Consider the following 20,262-nt stretch of genomic DNA (forward strand, 5'->3'; position numbering starts at 1 on the left):
ATCTCACAAAATCCAACCATAAAACTCCAATTAATAGAGGTACGTAGTCCCACATTATCTCATCAATAAATAGACATGTCAGTGGCACTTGATAGAACTGATCATTTACTAGATGTTGTTTGGTGGGATTCATGGTATAATTAAATGAAATAGAATAACGATAACGTTAACCTTTTTTTACGAGTGACAACATTGTTTATCCTTATAAAGGCACGGTTGAATTTGTTGCGTGGTTGAATTGATTTATAAGATAATATAATAGAATAATAAGTATAAATATATTAACAAATCAAAAGTCAAGTAAATTAATTATATTTCATTAATAAATAAAAACCGAATTAGCCTAAATTCAAGTTGTACTTAGTGAAAGTAATTTTGGATTAGCCTCGAACTTGAAGAACAATCTACTAGAATTTGATAGAAAAAGTAAGAACGTTGGTATTATATTTTGAATTAGTGTCTTATACATAATTAAAAAATAAAAGATATTCACTTTGTTTTCTCACTTATTATGAACCAAAGATTTTTAAAAAAAAAAAAAACGTTGAATTTGTTGTATCGTACACTTCGGGGTCGCCCCTGAAAAAAAAAAAAAAAAGACAAATAGAATAGTGGGCTACAACTTTCATGTGATTCAGTTTTACTTTTCCATGACAAAAAAAATTGTCCTGTTTTACTTGATAAAATCTTTGGGATTTCTTGAAATTGATATTATAAGGATTGTAATCCAAATGAATCTTTCTACTTATTAATTTTTGACAATTTTTGTCTATCCAGACAACAAAATCCTCTTAATTTTGACTACTCTTTGATTTACAACTTAAAGTCACTATGTCCCCATAGTGATTATAAAATTTTCTTTGTTTCAACATAAGTAATGTTTTAGATAATTAAGAATGTATTAATAAGATTTTTCCAATTTTTTTTACCTGTTTTTAAATAAAGGAAATTTTACATAATCAAGAAATTACTAAAGAGTTGCATCTTTTTCAAAGTATTTATTAAGAGTAACTTAGTAATAATACATCTTACTTTCTAAAACGAATAGTTTTCTTAAGGGATGTGTCCAAACTAAAAACGTCACTTATTTTGAAACGGATATAATATTACATTTTCCAGATTCTTAAAGGGCGTGTTTCCATTATCCTTTTCAATGGAAGGAAGAAAAATCGAATACAAATACAATGGAGAAAATATGTGGATTAATCGGACACTTTACTAATAGGTTCAAATTCCTACTTAATGAAATTGAATTAGTGAAATAGCTTGCATATTTCTTTTTTTAATCGTTGAATTAGTGAAATTACTTGCATATATTTATTTTTTCGATAGAAAAAACATTTAATAGAATGGAGTAATTCTATTAAATAACTAAAGATTAGGTTTAATATTATCACAATATTATTTCATCAAATTTGACGAACTACGTTTAAAAAAGTAATATCTTGTATAAAAATGTCAAATGACTAAGCAATACTTGATGAGGACACTATTAAACATTAATTTGAACATTTTATAAAAGGCAATTTGTCAATTGGGGTTGTATAGTATAATTGTTGGCACAGTCTCAGTTCCCATAATTAATAGAGCATTAATGAATACTTAACTTCAAATTATTTTAATTGAAGTTGACTTTCTATGTTTGTTATGATTTTGTTTAACATGGCCTCTAATCCAAGAGAAATGGAGGATATGTTAATTATTTCTCAATTAAGCACAACTCACTGCCAGCATTATAATTAACTATAAAACTGTCTAGCTAGATGCATGTTCTTTCATGTTAATAGATTAGAGAAACAAATTTACATAATTGTCAAAATTACTTAAATATGTAAGTATGCACCTAAATTCAAATTCCATGTTTGATTTGATGTCTATCCGTAAAAGAGAAAAATAAAAAGAGGGTCCATTCATGTCTGGTAATTACGTTTTTCTTCCTTTATTTGCTTGACTTATTCTTTTATATTAGAATTCCTAAGCTTGACACATTGAAATTTCTATTCTCCTTTTATAATTATAAATTTTTATATAATTAATCAAATTTCTATTTTAAAATTAATTAATACTAATATAAAGGATAGAACGTGTAATTAAAGGATCCATATGTGTTTTTAGAAAATTCAAAATAAATTTTAAAAGTGTAATAAATTTAATTGTAAGTATCTAAAGGTTGAACTTGAATTTTATTTTGAATATACACTTGATCTTGGTGGAAATTCACTTTTTTTCTTGTAATTTTAGATCTACCCCCAAAAGTGAGTCTATTGCATAATTTATGAGTTAATTTAAACTTAGTATTTTTTAATCGAATCTTGTATCTATATTAAAAATTAATCAACTAATAAATAATAAATTTTAAACTCAATGAATCAAATGATACGATAATATCAAACAAGAAGCCATAATTAATATTCAAATTTTATATTCATCTCTCCATGGGTGTTGCATACATCTTTTTCCACTTCTAGTCCACTATACCTTATCGAATTTCAATAAATAAGAGAACCTTATATCATATGTTATATAATTACCATGGTGTTGGTTATATAAGATGTTTAAAAAGAGAGATCAAAGATAATTTAGATCTAGACAAATACTAGAAAATGTGTTGTTAGTAGTTTAAGATCTTGAATTGCCTCAGATCTAGCAAGGACGAATATACAATTTATTATGAAAAAGTAGTTTCGTATCTATATTTAAAAAAATAATTATTGTGGAGTTTTAATTTTCACAGGCAAAACTCTCTATCGTCTACGTGTTTTGAAATTTTACTTCCTAGAAATTGAAACACCAAACAATTGTTATTTTCCAAATAACTGAAAATGACCATTTTTTAAAATTTTAACCATTTATTTTATTAGAGGTGTACAGAGCCGAACCGAAAATCGAACCAAATCGTAAATCGAAAAAAAAATCGACTAGTGATTGGTTTGACTAGGTTTGGTATTGAAAAAAAAACCCGACTATATTTGGGTTGGTTTGGTTTTAACTAAAAAAAAACAACCCGAGACCACACCAACCCGACGTTATATATATAATTTTAAAATTTTATTTTATACATAAAAATATTTACTTTGATGTAATTTTAAAATATTTCTTATATTATTTTATAATTTTTATCTTTTAATATATTATTTCAACTTTAAAACTTAGAATTCGGAATGGTTCAATAAAGATTATAGTTCATAGATGTTGATAATTATAATAAAACTTAAATCAAAATAAAATTAATACTAATGCCAAAAGAAAATCAATTCAACACTAAGAATGACAAAAATATTGAATATTTGTTCTTTAGTTTTACATTGATTTAGACAATTAAAATACATAATCTAATTTTAATTTTCCTTAAATATTTAGTAATGTAACTAATACTTATTAAACTTATTTTAGCATGATTTAGTACTTTAAATTATGATCATTTTCATTATGACTTTTTAATATTTATTTTATATGATGATTTCATTATTATTTTTTATTGAATATTTTAGTGTGATCAGTACTCATCTCATATTTTGTGTTATTTTTTAAGAAACACCTTAGATAATTGTATTTTTGTTGGACTAAAGAAATATTTGGAGCACAAGTTAATTATATGTTTGTATGCAAACTTTACCGAAAAATCCAAAAATCTGAGGTTCATTAGTTTGGTTTGATTTATAAATTTAAAAATTCAACACAATGGTTTGGTTTGGTATTTGAAAACCCGAACCAACCCGAGGTTGAAAAACTGGAAAAAAACCGAATTTTATTAGTTTGATTTGATTTATAAATTTAAATTTTTTACACAAATGGTTTGGTTTGATATTTGAAAAACTCGAACCAACTCTGTCATGTACACCCCTATATTTTATAGATTCGCATAACTCAATGACTTTAATATATAAAAAAAAAGTGCTAATAATAAATTGCGAACCTAATAATATAAATGTATTAGGAATTTACCACTAGTATTTAAGTGAAAACTCAGATAATTCATAATCATAAATTGTAAATGTATAGATTTAGAATATAAACATCAAACTCGAAAGGCAAGAAACTTCTTAACTTTAGTTGAAAATATTGAGATAGCAACAAAAAAATATAGTCCACAGAATTGCAATAAGATTTTATCTGATTGCCAAATCAGTCAAAGGAAGAATATTCAAACGTGGTTCCGCGTTGTTGCCTTTAATATATTGCTACTATATTATATAATATATTATTATTGTATTATATGAGACAAATAATATGAGAACAACTTGACGTAGAATCATGATGTCACATATATACAACCCCTTTGTTACGTTTGTGTAAATCTCTTTTTTAAAACGTTAATTATGTAATTCTCCACCAACCATTTTATATATATATATATATATTTTTTAATTTTTTTTTTAATTTTTTAATTTTTTTTTAATCCATAAAATATATATTTTTTGAAATACCAACCATTTTATATACTATCGTTTTCTTCTCTTTTTTTCTGAGTTCCGAAAATTGATGTATTGAGATAATTCACGGTTAATGAGATCATTTTCGAGATAGCGATGTATTATTTATTCAGGTTTGATTTGAATATAATAAATTAATTCTTTTAAAAATGAATATTACTTAAAAATAGAAAAATTATATAAAAATTCAACTTAAGAAATCACAATTCTAAAATTTCTAACATTTAAAAAAATTACAAAAATTTTCTCTCGAATACCACGGTAAATATGTGAAGAAACCATGGGCTCTATCCTAGTTTGTCAAACTTGAACCAAATTTATTATTTTAAATAAATGACAATTAAGATTTGTAAAATATCTTGGGACTTTACTAATTTGTCCTTTTTTCTTTTTGATGCATACCTAAACTATTTTTCCTCTTAATGACAAAAAAACATCTAAATATAATATTTTTCAACTTTCAATTGCCACAATTAAAAAAAAAAAAAAAAAGCAACAATGAGTGTTCAGTGGTTTTGCATGCACTATAAGAAAACCTCAAATAAGTTATTTACGGCTTTATTAATATATTTATAAGAAGAAAGGAATATATCTGCAATCAATTCTCTCAAAAATCAAATTGCTTAAACATTTAAAGTCACTTTTCTAGTTTCTAGAAAGAAATTAAAAAAAAAAAAAAAGATTCGTCCAAACGAAATGAAAGTGAATCTTATTCTTAATCAAAATGAAGTAGAAAATTGCAGCACGTGTTTCTACGTTCACACCCAACTTGCTCACACAATGGTTCTCATTAATTTTATACCATGACTAGTGAGGCTTGTTTCTTATCACACTAGATAAGTGAGAACACTACGATATTTCGGTTATAAAGCATAAACTATTTAATTTGAACTATAATATTGTGTGATATTTTGTTAAAAAGTCGTACTTTATAATCTAATATCTTGTATAATCAGGCTTTTCGAAAGGTAAACGTATTTGTATAAAAAAGATGTAATTATTTATTTGTCGTTTGGAAGAAGTTACAAATTCATAGTATTAATAGGAAGTTAATTTTTTCAAGATAAAATAATTATTTAATTAATTTAACCATATATTTTCTCAAATATTAATACAATCCTCTTAAAATAGTTTCTTTATTTGAATAATACTAATAGTTTCTTTTTATGACAATGATATCCACTTGAAATTTTATATTTTGATATATAAAAATACGTTTTGAAAAAATTGACTAAACATAATATACTTGTCAATCAATTAAAAAAATACTTGAGAAACGTATTCTGCCAAATAAGGATTGTTTCTCCTTTAAAATACCTTTTTCTGAAAAGCTCAGGCAAACAAATTCTTATCTTAATCATGGCAAATTACGCGCTCAATTATTGTTAGCGATCGAATTTGTTTGTGTTTCTGAATGTGACATTTGTACCTAAAAATGAAATCTCCTCTATAACCAAAAACTAAATCAATATCAATATCAATATTTATATCCATTTATCTATCTATTCTATGCTATTTTAAAAGAATGGACTTTGTAATTTAAATGTTAAATTACTATAATATCCCGCTATTTCGAAAGGTTATAGCTTTTTTGATGAATTGTGATTTTTTCGATGAGCTGTGACTTTTTAAAAGGGTTGTGACTTTTTTGATTAGTTGTGACTTTTCGAAGGGATGTGATTTTTCATACAAGGCATAATAAACATCCGCTCATACTATTCTTTATTAGCTAAATAGAGGGGTTTCCTATCATTTTTTAACTACAATTTTTCAAAATTTTCTACTCACCTTAAAAATTAAAACTCAAGTGTGATTTATAATCATTGAGTAAGTTTGAAATTTCACTATTCTTCTTTGATATATACCTGAAGAAATATTTTGACGTGATTATTAATTGGTTTTAAATATACATATACAACATACGTATCGAGAAAATAGTAAAGGCCACATAATCTTTAATTTGAACTAGTTTATATTAGAACTTGGAAAACACTTAAAACTTCAACATCAATTATTGATGAAAGAATAATAAGATTACCGAGTAAAAGAAGAAAAAAAAAGGATATGTAAAGCGTGGTGGCCCAAAAAACGCACTCTTTGAATTAGTCATTGTAGGGTCTCTATTTAATTTAATTCCTCCATAGGTAAGGAGGAAAAAATCAATTCATCACACCCAAAGAAAAGAAAATTCCAACAAAACTATAATGTATAATCTCAGAGTCAATATTTATTCCCCTTTCCACTTTTTTTCCTCTTTATATCCCTTCCATTTCCTTAACATTTTTTCTAACTATCCCTAAAGCAACTTCACTTGCTCTCTCCTACTTCTTTCTTGGCAACTTTCCCTTCATAAATCCATTTATACACACACAAAAATTTCCCTTTAATCCTCAAATTAATTACTACCTATTTTGTCATCATTGAAGTTTCCCAAAATGGAGAAAGTTAAAAGTATGGAGAAAAAGAAATTGATCAATGAGTTAACACAAGGGAAGGAATTTGTTAACCAATTGAAAAATCAGATTATTGGTCCATTAGCTTCTCCTGAAGAATGTGATTTACTAATTGGGAAAATATTGTCTACACTTGAAAAATCATTATCAATTCTCAATTTGAAGGCTCTTCTTCTTGAAGGCGGAATTAATAATACTAACAATTCTACATCTTCATGTTCATCACTTTCATTTCTTGGTAGTAATAATAATATTAGTCCCAAAAGTGAAGTTTTTGACGCTTCAAGGGATCAATTGGACAAAAATATGGTCTCCAAGAAAAGGTGAATTTTCTTTTAAAAAAACTCTTTTGGACTATTTTCTTGGATTTTATTACATTTTTGCTCAATTTGTATGTTTTTTTTTGGATTTGCAGAAAGAAAACACAACAATGGATTAATCAAACAAGCATTTCTGTAAATGGGCTTGAAGGTCCATGTGAGGATGGATTTAGTTGGAGAAAATATGGCCAAAAAGATATTTTAGGGGCTAATCATCCAAGGTAAGAAATATTTTTCCTTTAATTTTACTGTTTGTTAAATTTTTATTTTTTTTTGTCTTTTTTAGCTATTTGTTTAATGGTAATTTCATTTTGAAAAAAAAAACAAGATTATCCTAAAAATGGAAGTAATTTGGACTCTCTTTTTTTTTTTGTCTCATAGACAACTACTTAATCAACTGTTGAATTAATTAATGTAATTGCTACTTATTTCACTAATTTAATGACTTGAATTAGTGGCTTAAACTGCCATTAATGGTCAGCTACATTAATGGCAACTGCCCACTTGCTCCAAATATAAAATACAATGAAAATGATGGCAGTAGATGGGATCTTTGAATCATAAAAAATTAAAAATAGTAAAAAGTTAAAATAAAAAAACAAAACATCATAGTTCCTAGGTTTTGGTGTTTTTAGGCTACATTCAGTGCATGAATTTTGATCATTTCATGTGGTCCCTTCTAAATTAAAACACTTCCAAATATCTCTTGTCCTTCAGTAGCTAGTGAAAGTAAACCATCCACTTTTTGAGTCATAAAGGCTCTTTACTTTTGGCAAGTACTAATGTGAAAATAAATTAAAATTTAGATTTCATAAATGATGGAAATACATTGAATCGAGTTTTAACTTATATACATTAACAATGACAACGATTCATACATATCGATATGTTGTGTTAATCGTTTTGTTTTTTGGTAAATGCAGGGCTTATTATAGGTGTACTCATAGGAACACACAGGGATGTTTGGCAACAAAACAAGTCCAAAAATCAGATGGAAATTCAACAATTTTTGAAGTCACATATAAAGGAAGGCACAGTTGTAAAGTTGCGCAATCAGAAATATTTTCACTTAATAACCGAAAACGCCAGAAATGCAACAAAAAACAAGAAATGGTAATATTCAACTCTGCATCACCAAACCATAACGTTGAAAACTTTAACATTATAACAGCAAAAGAAGAAGAAGTTTTCACGCCCTTTCCATTCCCTCCTGCACCACTACACATCGAAAATGTCGAAGAAAATAAATTCTTTCCAGATTCAATGGCACCATTTTCGTCTCCAATCGCCTCAGAATTACCCTTGTACTTGTCATTGTTGACATCCCAAAATGATGAATTTGGAATGGAACACATGATTCTACAGAGCTCAGATTCAGATCTTACTGAATTGATATCGACTCCGACTTCGATGTCAAATTCATCGTTTGGTGGAGAAGGGATGGATTATGAACATGAAATCACATTTGACATTGAAGAATTCTTCATTTAATTTGAAATTTAAAACATTCCTTGCAAAGTTTGTAATAGCAGCAAGTAAGTTTTGTGCAATGATTTTTGCTTTTTTAGCCTAATTGATCCTAAGCTAAAGTCAATTGACTGATGTTTTATAGAAATAGTTGTAGTAAAAATTGTAACGTCGATGAATTCATGTTTGTAATTACAAGCTTTGGCTATTGAAATTCAAGTTGCATTTCAATTTTTTTGGCTTAGTAAACGAGAATTAAGGACAAAAGTACGTAATTACATGAACTTTTATAAATTCAAAGACAAGTTATGTTATAGTAACACTTAGAATTTACGAAATGATTATATTGAATCAATATGTGCATGATATGTGTTAGTATTTTGCACGTACAACTTATATGTCGATAAATCATTTAACCATTTCTCTTCTTGATAAAAATATTGAGTTCGAACTTGTTCAGTGATTCGGCTGGTTGGAATATTCTTCTTCTAGAAAAGGGAAATTTGCATTTTAGTGCCTAAGGTATTTTGTGAATATTTATAAAATTGAATTAATCATTAATTATTAAACCATTTACCTTATTATGTTATACTATCAAAATATTTGTTTGAAAAATATTTTTTATTTGATATTATATATATATATATATATATATTCAGATTTTTAAAAAAAGAAGATATTTAATAATTTTTTCTTGAAATAAAATAAATTATAAGAAAACAACTAAGAAATTAAAACTAGCTAGGCAAGAGTTGGATGGATCCCATTAGATTAGGACCAATTGTTTAACTCATCTTGGCTCAACTCATCTCAACACAAATAAATTCTGGATAGATTAATGATTCTTACATTTTAATAAACACAATATATTTTAACTATTCAAACTTAACTTAATCCGTCCATTTGACACTTTAAACCTCTTCATGGTTCATGCAAATTGTATCTCTTCATTATTTTGCTATTTTTTTCTAGAATTCTCGTATTCTATTAGGGTTTGTTTGGCAATAAGCAACATATTTTTTGCTTCTATGCCCCCCTCTCTCTCAATATCGCTCGCATCTTTCCTCTTTCTCCATCTCACTCGCCTCTCTTAGTTTCTAAGATGTAGTTGCGAATCATAATTAAGCAAATTATATCTATTTTGCTTGATTATGTTTCTGGTCCTAGCTATTTTTGAAATTTCCACATTCTAAAATCATATGGCCCAAAAATTTCTCCAATTCGTACTCACTTTTTCATACACGTCATTTGGGTCTTCTTGGATTTGATTAAATATGGCTTTATTTGAAAGAGCCTCTTATTTAATTGTGACAGCCACATTCATAAATATGGCCCAATTATAATGAACAGAATTTGAGCCCTTTGTTTTCTTCATCCTAAAATGTGGGCCAATTTGAATTAGACTCTGTATTTGTTTTTTCCTTCTCTTTTAATTTTGTGTGCATTTTGAATTTATTGTATTTTTTTAAGTAAAAATTATGTAAATCACATAGTATAACATACAAATTACATCCTATCCCTACTCTTTCATAAATTACATAAATTCCTTTATTTTAATACTTTTTGGATACATAATTGGGAAGCACAGATACTTTAATTTAGAGATTTCTGTTATCAATTTACTGCGCTAAATTAGGGACTAAAAAAAAATATATAATTGAATCCCACAAATCAAGGGTACACTTCTTTCTTCAAACAATTAGCCTTTCATAAAATGTAACAGAACTTGAAAATTTAAATTTCAAATTGTGTAATTCTGTCTCCCTTTTCATCCAAAAAAATTGCAGAAGCTTGATTAACAAAATTTTGCATCAAAAAATTGTGAAGATTCGAAATGAATATTTCGAAATTGTTAAGGCATTCGGGAATATGGGAAAGTGATGTTAGTTACGAGCGAGTGGTTGGAGAAAATATTTTGTTTGTGAATCTTATTTCAGCAATTGCAGCTGAATTGGATATTGATGAATTGAAAAAAAACATCGAGATAAGATACGTTGTGGAAGGTAATTTGCCATTGTGTATTAGGAATAATATGTGAGTGAAGTTATACATAGAAGTGAAGAAACATGAGGTAGGATTCAGTTTGTATCCACTATGCATTGATACAACGGAAAAAAGTGATGAAGAGATACATAATTTCGATCCAACCACAGGTGCAATTGCGTGTTTTAAAGGTGGAAAAAGGGACGCAAAAGCTCTAAGCATAGTTGAATCGAAAATTGTTGATTCCTATTACTTACCGGAAATGGAGATCGAAACTTATATATCAGATCAAATAGTACTGTTGTGGAAGTGAAGCAATTGTACAAGGACAATGCAACTCTAGTGACTGTAATGGCAAAATACAAAATAAAGCATAACTTCAATTTTAGAGTTTAAAGATCTGATAAAAAAAGGTATGTGATACATATATTTGATTACATTCTTCATTTGTATAATTTGTTTGTTGATATTTGATCATGATACACAAAAAAAAATGTGTTATGTGCATTGAATGTGTTAGGTTATTATATTTGTATATAATTGTGTGAATTTAATAAAGTATCATGTTCATTTTGAGAATAATATGTGAAATTTGGTAAATATGTTTATTTTGTATCATTTTCGAATTTGTATCCGAGCAACGTATCATGTTCATTTTGAGAATGATAAATTGTGTTCATCATTAATATGTTTGAAACATTGTTATTGCACTGTTTTTTTGTTTCCAATATGGTTTGATACATTAAACATGATCAAATAATAAATGTGTATGGTATAATTACAACTACGTATTAGTGTGTTATTCAGATGATTGTTGTTGGACTTTTAAGGCGTCTGTTAGGAACCAATGTCGGACAGAAGTGATTGGACAGTTCCAGAAGGTGTTTTGGAAGATGTTGTCTTGCCNGTATCATGTTCATTTTGAGAATGATAAATTGTGTTCATCATTAATATGTTTGAAACATTGTTATTGCACTGTTTTTTTGTTTCCAATATGGTTTGATACATTAAACATGATCAAATAATAAATGTGTATGGTATAATTACAACTACGTATTAGTGTGTTATTCAGATGATTGTTGTTGGACTTTTAAGGCGTCTGTTAGGAACCAATGTCGGACAGAAGTGATTGGACAGTTCCAGAAGGTGTTTTGGAAGATGTTGTCTTGCCTCCAAGATACAAAAAAATGCCTGGTAGACCAAGGGAAAAATGGAAGAAAAATTCATATGAAAAGCTAAGCACAAACACAAACTGTTGTGGACGTTGTGGACAAGAAGATCACAATCGAAAAACATGTACTTTCAACCCGAAATATTCGTGATGATTACTTTTTAAGATTACTTTGATGTTTAGTGTCTAATAATTCTTAAATTTGATACTTTCTAAAGTACTTTTAGCTTACTATTTTCTGATGCAATAAATGAAAAAGGTTATGTTTTCAATTCTGACTACTTTTTTTTACTGTTAATTTCTGATAGAGTAAGTTTGATATACATGTTGTTTATCTGATACTTATTTTTTTGTACCTTTCGTATGGGATAGTGAAATAGTATCAGCTGTTATTACATGTGGCAAAGTTAGAAGATATAACATGTTAAAATATTATAAATATTAAAAGTATCAATATGAACTATTTGTATCAACTGCAAATAATATAGTATCAGTTATTGTTTAAAATACAAAGTTGAGATATTTGAAGTAGTTATGTATCATGTGTATTATATATTTCTGAAAATTTTGTATCAGCTTAAAAAATGATATTAGCTGTAATTATTTGTATATTACATCTAAGATATTCGATAAGTAAATTTGGTAGCAATTTTGTGTATTTTATACTTAATATTTTTGTAACTTTGGCATGGGATATTAAATAAATACCAATTGATGTGATGTGTACAAAAGTTATAATATACAACATGTAAAACTATTCTAAATATTCAAAGTATCAAGTTTACCTATTTTTATCAAGTGAAAAGAATATAGTATCAGATGTAGTTCAAAATATACAGTTAGAATAGTTTTAATCAACTATGTATCATATACATTATATTTTTTGTATATTTTGTATCTGTTACTGATATAGTATCAACTTTTGTGAGTTGTACCAATCCTATAATCGACAATTTGTACTATGTGTTGTGAATAATACAATTTTGTTATTTGTGGAGGCAATGGTGTATCATGTACATAATAATTTTGTGGAAATTTTGTATCATCTTACAAGATACAATAAGTTGTACATATGTGTATATTATTTATAGTAATAAACTGTAATGAAAACAAAATTAAAAGCAACATAAAAAATTATGGACATAAACATTCTTCAAATTTAAAAGTATTAAACTGTAAGAATGTATTAAACTGTAATGAAAACAAAATTAAAAACAACATAAAAATTCAACAAATGCAGCTACATACATTCCGTTGTTACTGCAAATAGGAATAAGATACAATATAAATTAAATGAAATGTGTAGATACATATAATATCCCAAAAATTTGACCAAAAACCTGGTATATGTGTAGAAATTAGAAAGTTATACTCAATACTTATATTTGATACCTAAATCATAATAGCATTCAACCTTATAAATTGACTTTTAACTTCTGATACATTAACAATAATATAACAACAAAAATTACCAAAATTACTGTTTTTGGGTACCAAGTGTAGATTTCAAACAATATAATGAATACAAAATTATTTATCCATAATGTATCAAACTAAAATCAAAATAAAAACAGGGGAATACATAAAGTTCAAAAATCGATATCGGGAAAAAAAATTACATACCATTGGTAGTGTGGGTCGAGATATAGGAGGGGCACCCTTTCTACCCCTTTCTTTGGAGTTTTTGTATCCTTTGTTTTAGATGATGCATGTACTTCCTTTTTTTGGTTTTGACTTCTTAGAACTTCGATTTACAATTATTGCCGGTTCATGCAACCTCTTAGATCTCAGTTCTGCTCAGTTGGGATCTTCTTAATCAAATATGAAATTATTGTTCGGTGATACTATTTAGGTAATCCCAAAACTCAAAGATGGAGGATCCGTAATGCAAGAGCCAAAATGATTAAACACAAAAAAAAAACAAAAAAAAAAAGAAGCAAAACGAAGAAGATGATAATACTTGTTTTGAACTTTACAGGTGGTTGAAAAGAGTTGGAAATCGTTTGAAATTCAAATTGATTTGAGTTAGATAACTGATTTGATAATATGGAGAGATTGAAGGCGAGATTTTAGGAATTGGAGACGTGGGTTTACTTTGCTGAAGAAATAATGTATCCAGGAGAGTCAGTTTTGGGGGAAAAGAAGGGAATTTCGTATTTTTACTAAATAGTAGGGAAAAAGAAATAATAGGTAAAGTAACGTAGTGTAATTCGGTAACTTTTTCTTTTTTTAATGATTCTACATAGAATTTCTTCATGATAATGCCCTGAAGATTTACCTATAAAATGTGAATGTCTCCATAATAATGACGTTATCGTTTATAACAGAGGGTGAAAGGTATAGCCATTTGTGAATTTTACCTAATAAAATAACAATGGACAAACAAAATAGGGGTCAAAATGTCATAAATTATAAATTGATTTATTTGAAGGGGTAAAAGATCATATCGTTCGCTTTTATGGATGATAAAAAAAAAATAGAGCTATACTCGTTATTCATCCACTTTTTGCGTAATGTCATTTCCTATATTGGCAAACTTCTTTTAGTTACAAATGCGAAATTTTTCTTTCTGACGAAGGGTGTCCAATATCACCATATAGCTACGTCAGTGAATACATTATTTGAATAAAATTTATTGAGTTTAATAAAAAAAGTATCCAGATTTGTAACTTTGCCCCTACTTTTTAGAGCAAATTTTACTAAAACCAAAGATAAGATGTGATGATCAACCACCATGGATCAAATTGAAGTCTAATAATTGGATAAAAGAAAGGTAGAAAGTGGGGTATAAGTTACCAGGTTATTGGCACTTTAGTCTTGCATTGGTGATGATTAATATAGAAAGGCACTTTGAATTATTGATGCTAGGACTTTTCATTGCTTTGAACTTTTGGATAAGTGGCCAACACATTAAAGTTTTAAACCAATGCCTCATGCATTTGGATAAAAATACCAAAAAGTCGCAATAAATGATTTTTACTTTTCCAAGATTTGGACAAATGCAATGTGCCAAAGAGCATTCACCACGTTATTCGCCTTTACTTTTATGTTTCCCATTTTATATAATTCTTTAAAATTATAAAATGAAAACTGATTGGTACATAAAAAAAATGATCTTTAGCTGTAATAACTATAATAGCTTAATTGCTACAGAATATGTGTTCTTAAATTTTAGAGACAATTAACACTCTTAATAAATGTCTCTAAAACCTATAATAATATTGGATCTAATGATAATTAATTAACTAATATCAGTAAATACATTAGGACTCTTTATTAATGCGTATATTTATTGCCGTTAAAAAACTATTTTGTTGTAGTGTTAAAATATGATTTAGTTAGGTCCATTTCACAAGGGCATTAATTGAACAATAATACTCTACTTTTTTATTAATTAAATTTTAAAAAATCGCCTATAAACACATCATTATGAGAAGGAAAGTAGTGGTTTTTAATGTTTTTTTTTTAGGAAACAAGCACGGATTAAGAAGATTTTCGATGATCGTTAGTCTATTGAACTAATATTTATAATGTAAAATTAATACTATACACTTACCAACTTCGTAATATTTGCAATTTGTTTACTCGAAGATGTGTGTTACAGACACAAAAAGTTGAACATAAAGTTACAAAAATCAATATTGGTTTGATGGTCGAAATTTCAACTTATTCATATTGAGGAAAATGATGTAATATATGGGACCTTTTTCTATTCATCAACACGAGACTCATTAGATTTTCTAGAAGAGTTGAAAATATGAGTCGATTATTGTACTTCATAGACAAACCTTTTGATGCCGAAACTAACTTAGCCCATAAAATTATAATTCGTTCGATCCATTTAAGTTTGGTGTCAGGACTGAATATTTTCTCTTAGACTTTTGTAATTTTCATTTTAGAAGTATTGAAAGTGGTACTCTTAACATATTGGTCACTTGTTCATAATGTAGTCTCTAGATGATAAAATGGTCAAGATGTTAATGCTGCAATAATGGCCTATATAAGAATGTCAAAGAAAAGTTGTTATTTTCTTTGGTAAAATCATTATTGTTCGATGGGAAATCAATCTAGTGTTTTTTCCCTATAATTTAATCATAAGATTGAAACAAGAGCAATAATGCCGGAATATGTAGGGAGTACAAAGTTATTACTTTCTCCATCTCATTTTATATGACATACTTTTTTTTTAATCGGTTCAAAAGAAAATGTCATCTATTTATTATTAGAAATTACTTAATTATAAAATTTTACTTTTAATAAATAATTTACAACCACACAAATATGTATGAATTGTTTTAGAAAATTTTAATTTTTTTTTAAAAAATAAATCAAATGATGCTAAGTAAAATGAAACGGAGTGAGTATGTATTTATGTTTCTGAATTAGAGTTGTCAAAACTGACACAAGTTTATGTCTTGTTTCAGTATTATTGAGTTAGGTGATCAATGATATGATAAAGAGGCTCTTGGTAAGTAGACCCTAATTGACTCTCTAAATTACTTTCAATTTTAGTTTGGTGGGTGGTAGGTCGAGTTTATTAGAGATTCATTTAAATTGGAAAATATAAATTGAAATTTGGTTATGTTGATTTGAGGGATTCCATTCAAATGAGGGACGTTTTTGAATAATTTGGTAATGATGGGGATATATTTGGTCCTATATAATCAGAAACAAATTTGGTTAATAGAAGAAAATAGAGGGATATATTGATTATATTAAAAACTATTTTTAGCGGCAATTAATTAACGATAATAGATTAATTATCGTTAAATATATCTCTGTAGAGGCAATTAGTAGTGATAATCACATTTAGCACTCTTTGTAAATTTCCTTAAAATTTATAGCGATATTGAATCCAGTGACAATTAACTAATACAGATTAAGACTTTGCTACTCTTTGTTAATGTGTATATTTATTGTAGCTAAAAGTTGTTTTCGTAGTGATTTGACCATTTCCCCTACCAAACAATCCCTTAATATTAATAGGAAAACATGTATTTAAGAGGAAAATAATCATTTCAACCTTTATTAAATAAGGAAAACTTAGTAAACTTGTATTGGTTATTTTTGTTGAACATTAAAAGAGTTAAAACAACCATTAAAATGGGAAGAAGATAGTTTTCCATTGCTATTCAATCCTTATTTTAAAGCCTCGACTAATTAGAAATGATATTACATAAAAACGCATTAAATGAAAATAAATTATCTTTCATGGCTAAGGCTCGAATTTTAAATACTACAGCAACATTTCACGGAAACTATTGCATGTATTGGTGAATTTCAACATAATACAAATATATGGTTTTTCCAGAAAAATTCAACCATATAATATACAGCTTTAATTCGAAGACAAATATATTAGTTGACCAGCCAGCCCTGCGTTGACCCCAAGTGCAGTGTTCCCGTACGGAACTCTTTCGATGCATGTTTTTAATTTTTAAGTACATTTCTTAGAGATTGTTTGACCTATTATCATTTATTTATTATTTTGACCAAATTTAAATTGTAACTAACTACTCATCCTTCTCGATTTATTTATCAGGCTTTCTTTTTTTATTTTCGTTCAAAAAAATTTCTTTTTCCTTTAAAGAAATTTTTAATTCACTTTTCACGTGACATGTTTAAAATCATAAAGTTATAAGATATTTTGGTACATTTATTTTAATTTTAGACTACAATATTCAAAAGTCTAATATAGATTCTTAAATTTTATATCATATTAAAAAATAGGACAAATAAATTGAAATAGAGAAAGTATTTGATATTTATCACGATGACTAAAGTTATGTGTTGCTTACTCATTACGCTCTCAGTCTACTTTTATCACGACGAACTAAAACAATGTAACCAATCCAATTTAAACCCAATTTATGTGGTACAAACTGAATGTCGAGAGTCAAACAAATTTAAAATTAATCGTGAATATAGATGTGAAACTTACAATTTTATTGAAACAAAATATATGTATTTGAAAACTACTACAAGTCATAATTATTGACCGTTTAAATTTTTTAAATAATAGATGAAAATTTACGATAAAAATAGATTTATTTAGATTTTAAAATCCGAAAGCTGCCATGTTTTTAGTTAAGACAGGGGAGAAACAAATTAAACATACTCAAATCCGAATTATTAGAAAGAACGCAATTTAATTTAATTTAATTCATTTTCATGGACTAATCCAGGGGTGAAATTTGAAGGCATGAACATTTCATTTATGTATTCTGATATTATATTAAAATATGATTATATTATTTAAAATTTAAAACAATTAAAAAAACTCACTTTAACTATTTAATTATATATCTCATCAAATATACTTTTTTTTTCCTAGCACGTTGTCACGTCCAATTTATGTATTAGAATTTTTTTGGTCTCTACAGTTTTGACTTTTGGCATCACATAGAGCGTTAATTCTCAAAACTTCAATTTAATAAGAAATCTCCAAATCTTATTTTTTGTTTATTTTATTGTAATACATTTGAACAAATGTACATCTGATGAGAGATGTCTATATTAACATCACATTCAATTAACTTTGAAAGGAAATTTTCCATATTTATAGCAACTTTTATGGGCATTAATTTTTAGATTCCCCTAATCTAGTTAATGAGAGAATAAGTGCATATAATGTTTACCGTTGGGATTTATTAGGGAGGCGTGCACAATATAATCATGGCACATATTTGTGTATCAGGCGGTTCGATTAAATAATTTGAAATTAAATTGATTTGAATATGAAAAGTTCTTTTGATATATAATTTGAATGGTTTTAAGTTGTACTTTTTTCGCATAAACATAAAACAATCCATGAGTTATGAAAACTTTTTAAAAATTTCATAATTAACAATCATATCAAATGAAAAAAAAAATCATTGTTCATAAAATAAGGTATCAAAATATCTTATAAAACCGCATTGATAAATTATATAACTCCATGTTTCTTTTACAAATAAATATTTGCAATTACAAAGTTCTTACTATACATAATTTTATAAAAAATCACTACTCAACAATAGTAATAATTAGTTCTTTAATATGATCCGTGCATATGGTACATACAATTTTTTCACGCTAAACATGAGTCTACTTTTTTTCATATAAAATTTAAAATGACCAATCTATCTATTTTCTTACAATACAAAATAGAAATTTATGGATCAAATTTTACTTATGTTTTAAAAAAAATGATGTTGAATCCTAAATCATGTGTTTTTTTTTTTAAAAAAATAAATTGTAAATCATAATTTTAAAATTACATATCTAAATATTAATTTAATATTATTACTTCATATCGCATGACTAAATAAAATCGATCTAACGTTGAGGTCTAAAGTGGCCACATTCTAATTAACAAAATCATCCAATAATGGAGGTTTATTAATTTTGTGAGGGCAAATAAGGAAAAAAATTATATGTAATGACATGAGGCTAACGTGTGCCTTGACATCACTGTACAGGTTGCTCATTAAATTAAATGTTGAATTTTCTCATCTACAAACTAAACAACACCCGTCCACTTCAAACATTTAAAACCGACCCCTTTGTAAAACAACACCACACACATGTGTGGTCTATATTCAAATTTATTATATATGAAAATGAAGTAAATAAATACAGTAAGTTTACCTAGTCTTTTTTCAGAGTACTACTATTTATAAGTTATCATGTTTTATTTCTTAAGAATTTATAAACAAAAAGTGTTTGTTCACTAATTTATCCTTTTTTGACAAATATTTTTAGCAACTTTTGGCCATATGAGGAATACCATTAGTGTGATGTTCAATAATTATTTCAAATTATTTATCATTCTAAAAGAATTTATTTTTTTTCCATAGTAGTTCTCCCTCTGTTTGAGTTTATTCGGTGTATATATTAAAGATTATTTTTTCTCTTTTACTTATCTGTTAACAAATCAAGATAGTTTTTTTAAAAAAAAATTCCTTCATATTTTCTTTAGAATTAAATAATTATACCGGATAATAATCAAATTTAGAGTTTCAAACCAAACATAAATATCCAGTAGAATAAAGTATTTAATAAAAATATACATTTTAAAATATTGAATAAAAATACACATTTTTGAAATATAGATAAAAATAAATAGTCAAAACTTCTTCCCCTAATTAATGTTACAACCCATAATTTGAGATCTATGGAAAACACTACTTTCCTCGTTCCTTATTACTTGATCATTTTTTCTTTTTTAGTTATTCCTAATTACTTGTCCATTTACAAATAAAAAAAGAACAATTTTTTTTTTTACATATTATACCCTCAATTAATTATTTTGAAAAAAATAGAACTTTTTGAAAATCCTAAGTTCTTAATTCATCTACTTTATAATTAATAGGGATAAAATGATAAACTTACTATATTCATAATTGTTCAAATTTAAAAATGAACAGATAATTAAGATAATTAAGGACGGAGGG

General features: G+C 26.8%; 1 protein-coding gene across 1 annotated transcript; it reads left to right on the top strand.

Moving 5' to 3' along the window:
• Nucleotides 1-6,688: 6,688 nt before the first annotated feature.
• Nucleotides 6,689-8,904, top strand: LOC125850557 (probable WRKY transcription factor 41). The gene is made up of 3 exons (XM_049530422.1): nt 6,689-7,209; nt 7,302-7,427; nt 8,130-8,904. The coding sequence occupies exons 1-3, from the start codon at nt 6,869-6,871 to the stop codon at nt 8,695-8,697; spliced, it is 1,035 nt and encodes a 344-aa protein (XP_049386379.1). The 5' UTR covers nt 6,689-6,868; the 3' UTR covers nt 8,698-8,904.
• The last annotated feature ends 11,358 nt before the right edge of the window (nt 8,905-20,262 follow it).

The sequence above is a fragment of the Solanum stenotomum genome, chromosome 1, assembly GCF_019186545.1.
Source record: "Solanum stenotomum isolate F172 chromosome 1, ASM1918654v1, whole genome shotgun sequence".
Lineage (NCBI taxonomy): Eukaryota > Viridiplantae > Streptophyta > Magnoliopsida > Solanales > Solanaceae > Solanum > Solanum stenotomum.